At 44.1% G+C, this 14,507-nt stretch overlaps 1 protein-coding gene across 2 annotated transcripts in view; it reads left to right on the top strand.

Moving 5' to 3' along the window:
- Window positions 1–221: 221 nt before the first annotated feature.
- LOC143037876 (tubulin beta-4B chain) overlaps window positions 222–14,507 on the top strand; it is a 14,901-nt gene continuing 615 nt past the window's right edge. Inside the window, exons 1-5 of one of the 2 annotated variants that reach the window (XM_076206487.1) lie at window positions 222–360; window positions 10,106–10,221; window positions 11,110–11,213; window positions 11,572–11,816; window positions 12,078–14,507. The exon at window positions 12,078–14,507 is cut by the window's right edge and continues 615 nt beyond it. In XM_076206487.1, the coding sequence (XP_076062602.1) occupies window positions 304–360; window positions 10,106–10,221; window positions 11,110–11,213; window positions 11,572–11,816; window positions 12,078–12,890 (1,335 nt within the window). In that variant the 5' untranslated portion in view covers window positions 222–303 and the 3' untranslated portion in view covers window positions 12,891–14,507. Of the gene's footprint in view, window positions 361–10,105; window positions 10,222–11,106; window positions 11,214–11,571; window positions 11,817–12,077 lie in introns of both variants that reach the window. The other variant, XM_076206486.1, reaches the window with a different exon arrangement.

The raw sequence follows: 14,507 nt of genomic DNA, 5'->3' as shown, positions 1-14,507 counted from the left end.
CCACGTACCAACCGCACCTAACGCCGTTTTTACAATTTATATTCTATAACTGTTTTCATAGTAAAATTACAATAAGAAATGATATACAGATTATAAAACATCTTTATTTTGATCTCGGATCCTTTTTATGTGGGAAGTGACCATGAAAAATTATTGAACAAAATGAGCTGAGGCCGTTGGCAACCATGCGCCTGACACCAGCGCGCATGTCCTGGTCGCCTAACATATAAGCGAGCGACACAACCGCCAGTTCATTCAAACTCGTGATTCTCGTGCTGGAGTAAATAGTATTATTTGTACAAAATGAGAGAAATTGTGCACATTCAGGCTGGCCAGTGTGGTAACCAGATTGGTGCCAAAGTAAGTATTCCTATATGTTTTTCTTAGAAACCTGCCATTCAGTGAAAAACATTTACTTTGCTAGTTTTTACTCGACAAGGCTGCGTTGCTGGGGAACAGCATCCGCGGAGCTATTGACCAGGAATTCAGACGCACGAAAATACAATTTTTTTGTCTTAATACGGTTTAGTTTGTTACTGCTCTCATGTTTACACTATTCTGGGTGAAATACAGGCTGTGAAAAGTACCGGAAAATCCCTGGGTAACGATTGATTGCGACTCGCGATTGAATTCTACCCTGCCCTCAGCACTGTTCCTGCCGAATATCCTACCTAAATTCCACGCGATAGCAGACCTAACTTAAGAACAATACTAATTTCTTATTTGTTGAGTAAGCAAGTGACAGTTTTATTTTTTTACAAAGTTTGCTAACAGGAGGTTTATGTTTAGGTAATGAGCGAATGTAGCTCAACTGAAGGAAAGATATTCATGACTAGGTTAGGGTAACGGCTGCTGCCTTATACTCGCGCCCAATCTGCTCGTCCGTCGTAAACTAGGTAAATGACCTTGTCTCGCTCAAAACAATTTATCTTAGGGTACTGTTCTCGCATTTTTTTCCGTTTCAACTGAGTCTCTTCATGTAACAATTTGATTATGTTGATCGTGTTGACTGTCATCAATGGAAAGGCATTATGTTGGCTGCTGGATTCGCCCAGTAAGATAGGCTTACTCCACGCAGGCAGGACGGACAGTCTCGACAAACAAATCGATTGGGTCGAGAGGTGTGGCATCTGCAATCTGACAGACAATGACGGTGTTCTATTTTAATCTGCCTGCAGTAGACATGCAGTAACACTTAAAAATATGTGCAGATCTCCTCGTTTTAATTCATTAAATATGACAAGATTGATCAGTAAATCGATATTGATGAATTTATTGATATTAAAAATTTCAAAAACATGAAGTGTCGCAGTAAGGATACAGTTGCCACATCAGGAATATAGGCTGTATATTGGATGTGACGATGAACTATGGATAGAACATAAGGCTGGATGGGTTGGATTATTGCAATTTTGCTTCAAGGATGTGACCTTTTTGAGTGTGTTTTCTTGCCGGTTTAGTGCCTTAGCAAAGGACAGACAGTAAAACAAGTATTCAGTGTTTGAACATAGATCTGCCAGATCTATTTGATTTCCCTGCATTGGACAAGAAGTGCTTTATTTTTTATTTCTCTTGGTGTGTCCTCCCCCTCCCCCCCCCCCCGCCAGCGATTCGTGAAGAGAAAAATGACGCACTAGTGACTTACTAGAGTGGATGTAGGTTTTTCTCCCCATAGCCTAATGAAACATCGCAATAAAAAGAAAGGGAGAGGCTGTTGTTGGAAATCGAACTCAGGTCATAAGATTAGTAACGATCATGCCGCGATGAAACGAAGACCTTTCTGCATTATCGATTTCTGCAGTCATGAATTCAAGACTACTTCGGTACTGTAAATGCAGTATCATTTGCTATTCTATATTCTTCCAGAAGAATTGAATGTGACTGAGATCAATGAAGAGAAGAAATCAAGATTATTTATAACGTAGTTCCAGGTTGTGTAGGTTTAAAGGTAATAGTGTTGAAATGTAGATAACTGTTACAACATTGCATAAATGCGATTGTCACTGTGTGTAGCCCGAATGGGAACACACAGGACTTTAGCAAAAGGTCAAAGGCATAAATGGTAACTGTGACAAGGAGGTTAAGTATACACAGGAAGCAACAACGAACCGTTTGAGATGTGCAGGTTTCCCGCCATATGAATAAAGTCGTCTGGCATTTGCAGAAATAAAAAAAAATCAACATCGACGACAATTAACGCTGCGGTGGTGGTATCTACAAGTTGGATTCTGATTTTTAAAGTTAGAAGACGATTTTGTTCTGCTGTGGCACAGACAGGGTCAGGACAATGTGAGTTTTATCCAGTCTACCCCTCTCAGTCTTTTAAGCATCTAAATATAATGTTTAACTTGCGTCAGCGTAGAGGAGAGTAACCCACATAGGAATAGGGAAGGTTTTACGTGTTGAATCAAAGAACAGTGGATAAATCGTCGGTTTTAGTGTCGGAGGTATGAAGGAGTGTCACAGAGGTGAATGAAACAGTTTGGTGATAACCAGGATAGAGGAACATGGGCTCTACGAAACGGAAGGGAAACGGCATTAGGTTCACAGGCAGGCAGGCAGTGGTGGAGACGATAAACGCAAGGACGGGACGGTTAGGTGGGGAGGGGGAGGGGAGGTAGGCGGCTGCTGCATGGCGGGAGCGGGTGCTGCTATGGAAGAGAGAAGGCGAAGGGATCGGTAGGGAGGGCGTAGGATGTTGGATTCCAATCGCCTCGCAGGGAAGGACGGAAGGAAGAAGACTACTAGGTGCTGCATCACATCATGGCAGCGACGGCTGGGTGGTGGCGGAGAGGAAAATCGACTTTCAGTGGAGGAGGCCAAGATGCTGCAGAATATGACTGGCTGCGTTGCACTTGATCGCTGTTGCCAGTTCATCTATTATCATAACTTAGTCTTCTTCCATCAACGTTTGACGAATTTTACTCATATGACTCTGTGGCATTTCAAAGAACAGGACGCCCCCTTAAAGAAAAGAACCAAGAAAATACTGATTGGAAGTCAAGTGCCGTTGTTGGAAAAAAGTTTTGAAATTAATCTTTTCACATCAAAGCCATAAACAGATGGAAAAAATATCAGGAATTTTCAAATCCTTCGAACAATAGGACAGAGCGTAGAGGTTGACTTTTTTCAAAAGGAAATAGCAGAAAGGGCTGGCCGTTTCAGACCACCCCCGAGGCTTAGGAGAGGCGCAGTTACCGAGTTCAAAACAGTGACAATAAAGATAACGATAGAAACGAGATACAACATTACATTGGATAGAAAGAGGAGGATCATCGGTAAGAGAGGAACCGTCACTAGGGTGAAACGTTCTGACTGCCATAATCAGGGGAAAAGAGTGAGGTAAGGCACCCTAAAAATGAGAAATGTACCCTGCATAAGGGGGAGAGTACCCTGTATAGTCCACACACGCACGCGCGCGCCCACACATTGGCAGGCAAAATCATTCGTGATGATTTATAAGAGCACAGAGAAAGGGAGGGGATATATTACGTTTCAAGACAAAGGAACATATTGCTATTTCAGGGAGACTGGGATCACGTAATAGAATTTTTTTAACATGCAGGGCTTACATTAACATGGTCATAGGAAACAAATCAAAGAGGCTCGCCTAGTGAGGATGAAGAAGAAACGAGTTTAGCGCAGATGCATAACAGGGGAAGGAATGAAGAACACTGTAAAAGGGATACGACAAGACAAGGTTAGCAATATACATCGGAGATTCAAACACAGAATGCAAATAAGGAGAAAGAGAAATAGGTAAACTACAGGTCAGGAATAGTATAAAAAGTGAAATAGAACTAGACATGTCACACAAACAAATATGAAAAATACAATGGACCCAAATGCAAAGCATCACCATAGTTAATAGAAGTGTTGAATGCACTAAATCCAATCAAGTCTCAACGTAGAGGAAGGGTTGTACACGAGGTATGAAGAACAGAATACAGCATTCTCAAAGGGAATTAGGAAAGTAAGCTACTCAGGCAAGAGCCAAAGAATTTTATAATCCCATTATTGGGAACCCTAGGAGCATGCAGAACATCTTAGAGACTTCTTAGAATTCGATTCAGAAAGGAAATATCCTAACATCGTTTCTTTCTTTCTTTCTTTCTTGTTTTTTAAGCACAGTGGAGAAGACCCTCAGAACTATAATCCAGTTTCACTCGCAAACGTTCCAGGCGCAGTATTTACGCAAAACATGAGTGAGAATAACTGAGGAGAGATGGACCGTTATTAGACAGTTCTTTCACTTAGACAAGGGTCTGATGATGGCGCGGCAACGTCCAAAGGGGACCATAGGATTCAGAGCACAACGTCTCGATTTTCCCCCCGTTCTCTTCATCTACCATATATTTTCTGGGGTCGATGTCCTCTTATATATATATATATATATATATATATATATATATATATATATATATATATACTGTATATATTTTTATGTTGTTGCCGCCAGACAATTTTATTCAGTTAAAAGAAGCTCATCACCACTTTCGGACTTGATCTTTCTGAGCTCTTCTACTGAGACTGTCTTCCTCTTTTTTTTTCCCTGACCACAACCACCATTACCATGTTATCACCCCTCTCGATTAACTTTCCCTAGTCAATTTCTAGTGTTGCGACTTTATTCAACCGAAAGAAATCTAATGCCTCCTCTGAGAGTTAACTCGTGCAGGATTGGTGATAGATGTGTGTGTGTGCGCGCGATTTTTTTTTTCCTGATACGTGCCAGGCGCTTTTATTCATGTGAGAAGAATCCACTGGATTTGTACATTTCTACGTCGTTCTGTGCACTGCCATATCCAAGCTGGAAAAGCGCGCGCGCACACACACACACACACACACACACACACACACACACCTCTTACTCTATCTGTGTCTGTTGCACATGTCAGCAAAAATGATTGTTATCTCGTCAGGCGCTGACTAGAACAAAAGCTGTGAAGTGCGTCATCGTGGCGAAGAGGTCCAGGCAGGCAGTCAGATTCACACCAATGAATTGACCACAGAACGGAGACATCGAACCATCGAGAACAAAAGCTCTTTCGTTTCGTGGTAATCCACATAAAGGACACTTCAGAGGACTCGACCAAACACAATAGGGAGAGATGCCAATGAGATGCATCGCACCATAACGAGGCCAAATCGCAAAATAGAGTAAAAAAGTACAAATGAAACTCCGGACTGGGTCACTGTGGACGGACGAAAGACAGGCGACTTCATGCATCAGCCGAGAGGGAAAGGCGTGCGAGGGGGTGGGGGGACTCCACCCGGCCGGAACGGAGACTCCGATCGATTGAGACAACGAGCCCCCTCCATGTTCAAGTTCGCATCCTCACTACCCCCCCCCCCACCCCGCGCATGAAATTACTGCTTTCAGAGGCCGGAATGCTGCAACCGCGGACAGACTGCGCCGCTGTGCTGAAGGAACCAAAGCAGCAGCCGCCACTGCAGTGGCACTTTGTGCAAAAAAAAACCGGTCAACCCCTTTCGAGTTACTGACACACCGGGAAGACAATGCTCAGCTCAACGCCAGATGAAGGAAGGCGTACACTTGTGGGCTGCAGCTGGATTCCTGTTACGGCTACGTTCAAACATATCCGAATGTAAAAACGGAACTATATCGAACTACTCCACCCACCCACCCCACAACCTCCGCCCACGTTAGTTGACTACTGCTGGCTCCGAGACGCGGCCACGCCCACTGTTAGACCTTCTCTCGGCCACGCCCGTCTCTCCCACCTTCATAGTGCTCCCGACACACTCTAGGGCTCTCTGCAGTCCAGTGACATACTGCACAAGTTATATTGCTAATGATTGATGAATTTTATGTTGTTGACAAAGAGGACGCGTCTGACAATGGTGGAGGTCATATTTGTCTCGCCTGGTGTTCGGTGATCCCTTCGCGTCGTGAGTCTTCTCCTTGGCTGAAGAGGTCTGTCGATGTTGACAAAAGAAAACGTCGTTGGAAGGCATCGCAGCTGTGTAACCGTATCCATCCCACCTCCTGACTACACTAGAAGAAGAGAAGCCTTTGATCAGGGCGCTGAAGGGAAAAGGGCCACCGGACAAGTCGATAAACCCGCACGAAGACACCAAAGACCTTCCATTAGTGTTTCTGGCTGCCGGAACCGGACCATTTTGTTCTTACGAAAGAAGGAAATGTCGCAAACGAAACGGTGGTGACCTTCAGCCCCACTCCTTTGGAATGAATAACGTACTAACACTTTAATCAGTTCGAGCCGCGTTTACTGCCATGGAATTCATGAGATGTGACCGTTCTCACGCCTCTTTCGAACAACCGTCCAAGAGTTCGAACTTCCTGCTTAAGTTTCCCCATCTCTCTCTTCAAGAACTTACCTCCGATTGTCAGTATGGCCTTCGCGAAAGACATTTGTACGGGAGTTCTTTTAACGTTTCTGTTTAACCCTTGATCGTTTTCTTTGGAGATTTAAGTAAGACCTTTGTTATTGCACTAGACTTTCATAAGTGGAAAAGATATTTCATTTCCAAGTTACCCTCTTACGGTATCTATCACTCTGCTCTCATATTACTGATTTTCTTATTGTTCGATGGCTAATCTTGTGAGCACTCATTTCTCTTATTCCAGACTTCTGTTCTGTCTCTTCATATATTTCTCCAAATTTATTTATCATGCAGTTATATACACTTAACATTTAGAACTTCCTAAATTTCCACGGCGGGATTCGAAAGTGTAAGAATATCGCGTTCTTCGTGGTGGGGGTTCGAATCCCACGTCTCACTTTTATTTTTGAATACTAACAGTGACTCCAACAGTTTCTAAAGTGTATAGGGCCATGGCGACTATTTCCGTCGCAGTGCACGTCTTCTGGCGCATGCTCCTCAATACTACCTACGTGTATATATATATATATATATATATATATATATATATATATATATATGTATATATATATATATATATATATATATATATATATATATATATATATATATATATATATATATATATATATATACATGGACAACTTTCCTTTCATAGAGACCGCTGTGACTGTCCAGGAAGATAGAAGCGTCAATAGAATACAGTCCATAACAACAACTCATAGACGAGTGCTGAGCTACCTTTTTAAGTTTTTACTCTTTCTAATTTCTGCTGTTGTTCTTGAATCTCTACTTTACCTCCCACAGTACTTCATTTCTTTAATTTGCTACGCTCTTGTGGTGAGGGGATAAGAATACATCTATTGTTCCCCTTGTGCATCGTAGAAAACGACTGAGGGGACTAGGAATCCCCCTCTGTGTAGTTTTAAATTGCGAAGAATCTAGGCAACAGAGGTTTTGGGAAAACGGCACCAACTAGAGCACTAGTTATTGGGACTTTGAATGTGTCTGTCTGTGGAAGAGATGAGACCAAATGGACGAGATCGATATAATGTTTGTGTAAAGAAAAATGGATGTATTAGCACTGAATGGAACTAAGCTGAAAGGTGAGTCTTTGGGATTGTGGTAGTTAGGGTGTCGGGAGTGGAGGGTAAGGAGAGTAATGACCCCGTTGGTTAGGTGAGATGAATCCAAAGAAAAGATTCTATCAGGTGACATAGATTTGGAATATCAAAGAGGAGGGAAATAAAAAAAAAGTGTTTTTATTATGAGGCGCTTGAGAAATGTGATGGTTGTTTCTAACTTAGAAAGAATTAGCCACGTGGAGGTGAGGCAGAGAACAGGAATGAAAAGGGAGTTGTCTGATCGGATGGAATATAGAATGCTGAGGTGGTATGGTCGTATGAAAAGAATGGATGAGGAAAGACTACCAAAGAACGTGTTCGAGTTCGAGAGGAGGACCAATAATGGGATGGATGGAGTGAGAGGAGTTTTTGATATATAATGAACAGGCTTATCTGTCAAGCAGGGAAAAAGAGTGCAAAAAATGGAAGTGAATGGAGGGGGGGGGGTTGATTGCATGAGGGTATGACATAGTCCAAAGGGATGTTCGCATATGTTTCATGAAATGTTGACACTTTCTCTACGTAAGAACACTTGCCTACAGATCTTTCTAATATATCTGATCGGGATAAAGAAAATTTAGTGTCTTTCAGTGACAATACTCAGTTTCTCCACCGGTCCACTCTACACATTCTTCGACTTTCCTCGATGTCACACGATTTTCTCCGTCTGAAACTCGAAACATTCTTAGTCTATATTTTCCTGATAAACCCAACAGGAAATCACATCCCAGCAAAGTAACTTCTATATGCAACAAGGAGAGAAAAGAGAACACACCAAATTACAGGCCTAACCTCAATTGTAGGAAAAGAATAATAGAAATAATCATAAGAAATCCTCTCCAACGTCACTAACAAACCAACGACTCGCTCAAGTTATCTCATCTGAGCAAGTTGAACTGTCACTTTCTCCATCAGAGAAGTTACATTAGGCGACACGTGTAAATGAAGCGCAGTTCTGCGCTAGCCCAATTAGTGTATGGCCAGGCAGCCTGGGTAAATACACAATGGTGATAAATAATCGATCCACCTTTTAGTGGGGTCCAAAGCGCACGTACCGGTTACGGGGAGGCGGCGTCCGTTGAGATTCCCCCCAACCCCCCCAACCCCTTCACCCGCGTAGCAGCAGCAGCAATATCAGTCCGCATCACTTGCAAGTAATTTCTGCCACAAGATGCGAACAGGTGAACCACTGGTTCGAACCCTGTGCATGCCTATACATGTAATTCACCAAGCCGATTAGATGACGTTTTTATTTTGGAACTAATCGTGGAGTTGTGACTGTTGTTGTCAGGTGTGGCGACCGTAGCGACTCCAACCATCGTATCTACAGCTAAGTTTTGTCTACGCGGTTAACAAACTAATATGTTTTGGACGAAGCCATCTACCACACTTTCATTTCTTTATAATTTTTCGCAATACTAAGAACACATATAAAATCAAAATCAATATATATTTGTATTGATGAATTATGTCACCAGTGAACTGTCGAAATATTCCTTTTCTGATTTTTAACACCGTATTTGATCAATCCGAGGAAGCAGGCCACTATCTCTCTCTCTCTCTCTCTCTCTCTCTCTCACACACACACACACATATATTCAACCACACAGAGAACACAGACACACACACTCAACAACACATGGCATGGAAGTCCTTTATAGAGAAGACTTACTAAATTGGGAAAAGAGAAATACGAGGGGACATGGGGGGGAAGCTTAAAAAGGAGTTATAGAAGAGACCTGCAAAAAAAAAAAAAAAAACAGCTTTCCCCACAGAGTGGTGAATGTATAGAACAAACTAGACGAAACAACAGTGTATGCATGAGTAATACACGAATTTAGAGCAAATTAGACATGGCGAGATGCAGAGACTGGACATCACGAGCGTAGCTCCCCTTCCCGTAAAATACAACTAGGTAAATACACACGCATACACACACACATTCAACAACACACACACATGCACACACTCAACCCCGCACAACACACACAACTACACACGTATATACACGCACACACACACACACTCAAACCCCCACACACACAACCACACACGTATATGCATGCACGCACACACACACACACACTCAACACCCCACACACACAACCACACACGTATATGCATGCACGCACACACACACACACACTCAACCCCCCACACACACAACCACACACGTATATGCACACACACACACACACACACGCCATGTTTGCATTTATAAACAATAGGCACTTATTGGAATGTGAAGTTAGTGTGTTACTTCGGTATGCCCAGTGTAGAGAATCTCAGGGACGATTCGGTCATGAATATTGACTGCGCTCTCCACCGGGGTTCTGCCTCGCCGAGACTGATGTATCACATTCATCTGCGGTGACTCACCCGTGCTGTAATATCACCACCATCACTTTCGCTTCAAGACTTAACGGCTTATCAAAAATTAAATTGCCTTGAGGCTTTTAAACCAACTAAAGAAGTAGGGAGAATTTGTTAGTGTTGCTTCAAATTATGCAGAAAAGGAGAGATAACTTTTTATCCATAAGGGGGGGTTGTGTTTAGGTGTTTATGTCACTGAAGTGAACTAATGTTGTGTATGTTTCTTCCCCCGGCTACAGTTCTGGGAGATAATCAGCGACGAGCACGGCATTGACCCCACCGGTACCTACGGGGGCGACCACGATCTCCAGCTCGAGCGAATCAACGTTTACTACAATGAGGCCACTGGCGGCAAGTAAGGCGTCTTCATTCTCCGTTTTCTCTTCCATAAGAGCGGACGACGTCCTCAACTCACCCTTAACCATAATCCTCTTCCACACCCTGCGTTTCCTGCTGGGATCGCGATTCTCACCCTCATGGCTCACACCTGAGCCACGGAATCGGCACTTTATTTTTTCCTTTCTACCTCGTTTCAACTGTATTCTACTCCTTCGCCTCTTTCTTATGAAAAAGCGACCATTCAACCACGATTTAGGCAGTCATGGAAAACACCTACATTCTCCTATCTCCCTCCTCAACTATCATCATAACCCTACGTTGGCCCAGTGTATGAATGCTTTCTTGGCCATTTCCATTTTTTTTTCTTTTTTATCTAATAATTAGACCACTGAATTAATCAAGCTATTGGACTAATGGGGCTTCAGGGATCCTTCAACTTGTAGTTTCCTTCAGCGCACACCTTGTGATGCCTTTCCATTTGGCAAAGCGAATTGTGCACTCCTTACTTCTTGTTTGTTCATATGCATTTACTTCAATCCTTTCTCTAGAAAGTTTCATCACCATTAACCCTACCTACTAGCCGTTCTGCCCCAGTTCCCACACCCCAGCCTTTTCAAATCTAAAATGTCAGCGTCCCATCTCCAATCACTGCCGTAGCTTTTACAATACGCTAATTTCCACATTTGAAAACAATACTGTAATGATAAGAGTAACATAGATTTTTTTTCAAGTCATCACATTTTGTATCTGTATAGTTTATTATCATATTAGATTTTGAACATTAAAATGTGGACATTGAGAACATGCATATTTTGCTATACTGCAGTTACTACTGAACTGCACCCGAGTTTTTTCAGTCCAGACCAGATTTACTATGCAGCTTTTTTTTTTTTTTCATAAGCAGATACGTGCCACGGGCCATTCTGGTGGATTTGGAGCCAGGTACCATGGACTCCGTTCGTTCAGGCCCCTTCGGACAGCTCTTCAGGCCCGACAACTTCGTCTTCGGTATGTTTCATTTCTTTACTGTCCTCAGACAACGCAACAGCAGTGTAGATGTCAAGGGTTATACTAAAGGGTAGTAGGCGGGTGGTGATATGGAACAGAAATGTTCCCTATGTTCTTTGTGAAGCAGTGTTAGGCCTATGTTGTCCCTTTGACTTTTATTTTTTTTCTCAGTCATATCCATGTTATGTCATATACTGCCAACACTCCCATTACAATGACACAATGCAGACGATTTTACTCCGCCCATCAGTTGAATAAAATTGTCCTCCAAACATAGACCACAACAGAACGCATACACAGCGTGCGAGACCTTGTACTTGAAAGCGAATACCAATCACCTTCCTCCTATTCCTCACAGGCCAAAGTGGCGCTGGCAACAACTGGGCTAAAGGACACTACACCGAAGGCGCCGAGTTGGTAGACTCTGTGCTCGACGTCGTCCGCAAGGAATCGGAGGGATGTGACTGCTTGCAGGGCTTCCAGCTCACTCACTCCCTCGGCGGTGGCACCGGGTCCGGCATGGGCACTCTCCTCATCTCCAAAATTCGCGAGGAATACCCTGACAGGATTATGAACACTTTCTCCGTTGTACCCAGTCCAAAAGTAAGCAACCTCTTCTTTTTATTGGATGAAATGGGTGGGGTTATTGTTCATAAAATGTGACAACATTCCACTTGTTTAATATCTAGCGGAAGAGAACATGACAACAGTATTAACATCTAGCAAAGAATGCGCTCCTTGGTTCCAATATTCACAAATTTCATCCATCACAGATTCATGTGATCGTATACTTTATATCTTTAAGATAAGCTCATAAAATGGCTACGTTCGAAGTCACCTAAGGCTAACTTCTCTTCCTGACAGGTATCCGACACCGTTGTGGAACCCTACAACGCCACCCTCTCTGTCCATCAACTTGTCGAGAACACTGACGAAACTTACTGCATCGACAACGAAGCCCTCTACGACATCTGCTTTAGGACGCTCAAACTCTCCACACCCACTTACGGTGACCTGAACCACCTTGTTTCCTTGACCATGTCCGGTGTAACCACGTGTTTGCGCTTCCCTGGCCAGCTGAACGCCGACCTCCGAAAGCTGGCTGTGAATATGGTGCCATTCCCCCGACTCCACTTCTTCATGCCCGGATTCGCTCCCCTTACCTCCCGCGGCTCACAGATGTACCGCGCCCTCACTGTGCCTGAGCTGACCCAACAGATGTTCGATGCTAAGAACATGATGGCCGCCTGCGACCCACGCCACGGCCGCTACCTCACGGTGGCCGCCGTGTTCCGAGGGCGCATGTCCATGAAGGAAGTCGACGAGCAGATGCTGAACATCCAGAACAAGAACTCCTCCTACTTCGTAGAATGGATCCCCAACAACGTGAAGACCGCCGTGTGCGACATCCCACCACGAGGAATCAAGATGGCCTCAACCTTCATCGGCAACTCCACCGCCATCCAGGAGCTCTTCCGCCGAATCTCCGAGCAGTTCACGGCGATGTTCCGCAGGAAGGCTTTCCTCCACTGGTACACGGGCGAGGGCATGGACGAGATGGAGTTCACAGAGGCGGAGTCCAACATGAACGACTTGGTCTCAGAATACCAGCAGTACCAGGATGCCACAGCCGAGGAGGAGTACGAGGACGAGGAGGAACACGCCGAAGAGGCCTAAGAGACGCCACCCAAATCTTAGGCACCATACATACATACATTCCAGATATTTTCAGATGTAAGAGTAAACCGTTCCATTTTAAAACCCTTAATTTGGCCCTGATCAGTTCTCTGTTTTACTAATTGCCTGTGGTTTTGTTCACATGAAATGCGTAGAGCATTAAATGGATCCGTTTACGATGACGACGATGGAAGGATTGCATTGTTTTTCTGGGCGGAGCTAGCTGCTGGTACTGCAACTGGACTTTCGGCATCCCTTCGCAAGTAATGATTTTTGGTCGCTGCTGGGGTTAGAGTGAGGAACTGAAGGTTGTGAAGGGCCCAAATAGTTTATCTGTTGCTTACAAACAGCTCAGGGCTCGTTCGTTCCTCATCTAAGCACGCGGCAACCAAACAGGGGAAACCAAAGTCACATTGCAGTATTTGCAAGAAGTCTAATACTCAATCTCCAAAAGAGACAAGATGATCTAGGAGTTCTTCCCGGCATGAGCACCCAGCACTCAGGAGGAGGAGCGTCTGGTTTGCCAATTCCGCGTCCTGGTGTCGGCTAGGAACTACAGCGATCCATGGTCATCACAAATCCGCGACTGCCTTGCCTTCACTGCCACTGGTCCGTTACGAAAAATTGAACAACCTGACCGTTGACATCAAGCCAACCTTGCCTATTCGTGGTTGTACAATGACCCAAGGCAGGTTTCTATATGAATATAATACCGAGTATCTATTTCTGTGTGCTAGCGACATTGTTCTTTCCAGGACTGTTAAGAAACGCCCGCCAAGTTCAGCCATTCCACGCAATAAATTCAAGACCCTTTTGCAAACCATAAACGTCTGCTATAAGCACCTTCGAGTTTTAGGAATATCATATCAACTTTGAAGCTGCTTTTGCATCTGTAAAATGATTAATATGCCACCAGGAGCACAACTCTGTAGGTCATATAATCTCATAGCATTTGCGAATGTTCTGTTGTGCCAAGTACCCCACTGTGTCCAGCTCTCCCACAAATACTCTCCTCTTCCTCCACAAGCACCAGGCACCCGCCTCCAGAAGCATGCCCATGATCCTATTGCTCACTGCTCCATCAACATACTGAAAGACAACACACTAATGCATGCCCGACCCCTTGATACCCATCCCTCTGAATCCTCTCTCCCTCGAGAGGACAGACTCCACCTGGCCAGGCTGCGCTGCGGCTACCATCCAGCCCTTAAGTTACCATAGGCAGCTGGATGACTGCATCGCAGATAACTGTCCAGGATATCCCATACTATACAACACATCATGGGAAACTGCATTGTACACAATTACGCACGCCAGTAACACAACATTATTATACTCTATAAGGATTTGTGGGAAAACCCCGTTCCAACGATGGCGTTCCTCAGAGAGACGGGACTGCTCGGCCACAGTCCAGGGATTGACAACAATAAAAACAACTCTCCCACATTAAAAAGGCAAAAACAAATTAAGAAGCCGGGCTTGGATATGAACATTCATACAATAAAGAATGGACACCAGATGAATTAAACACGCGCCGGCATTCTGCACAACTTTGCTCCTTGACCACAACCCCCTCGACTTCGCAAGTCCCCAACGCAAACTGATTTTCCAAACCAG

This window comes from Oratosquilla oratoria, chromosome 23 (genome assembly GCF_046742065.1).
Source record: "Oratosquilla oratoria isolate Oo_2021 chromosome 23, ASM4674206v1, whole genome shotgun sequence".
NCBI classification, from domain to species: domain Eukaryota; kingdom Metazoa; phylum Arthropoda; class Malacostraca; order Stomatopoda; family Squillidae; genus Oratosquilla; species Oratosquilla oratoria.
The sequence above is the reverse complement of the archived record's forward strand: the minus strand, read 5'-3'. Positions and strand labels throughout refer to the sequence as shown.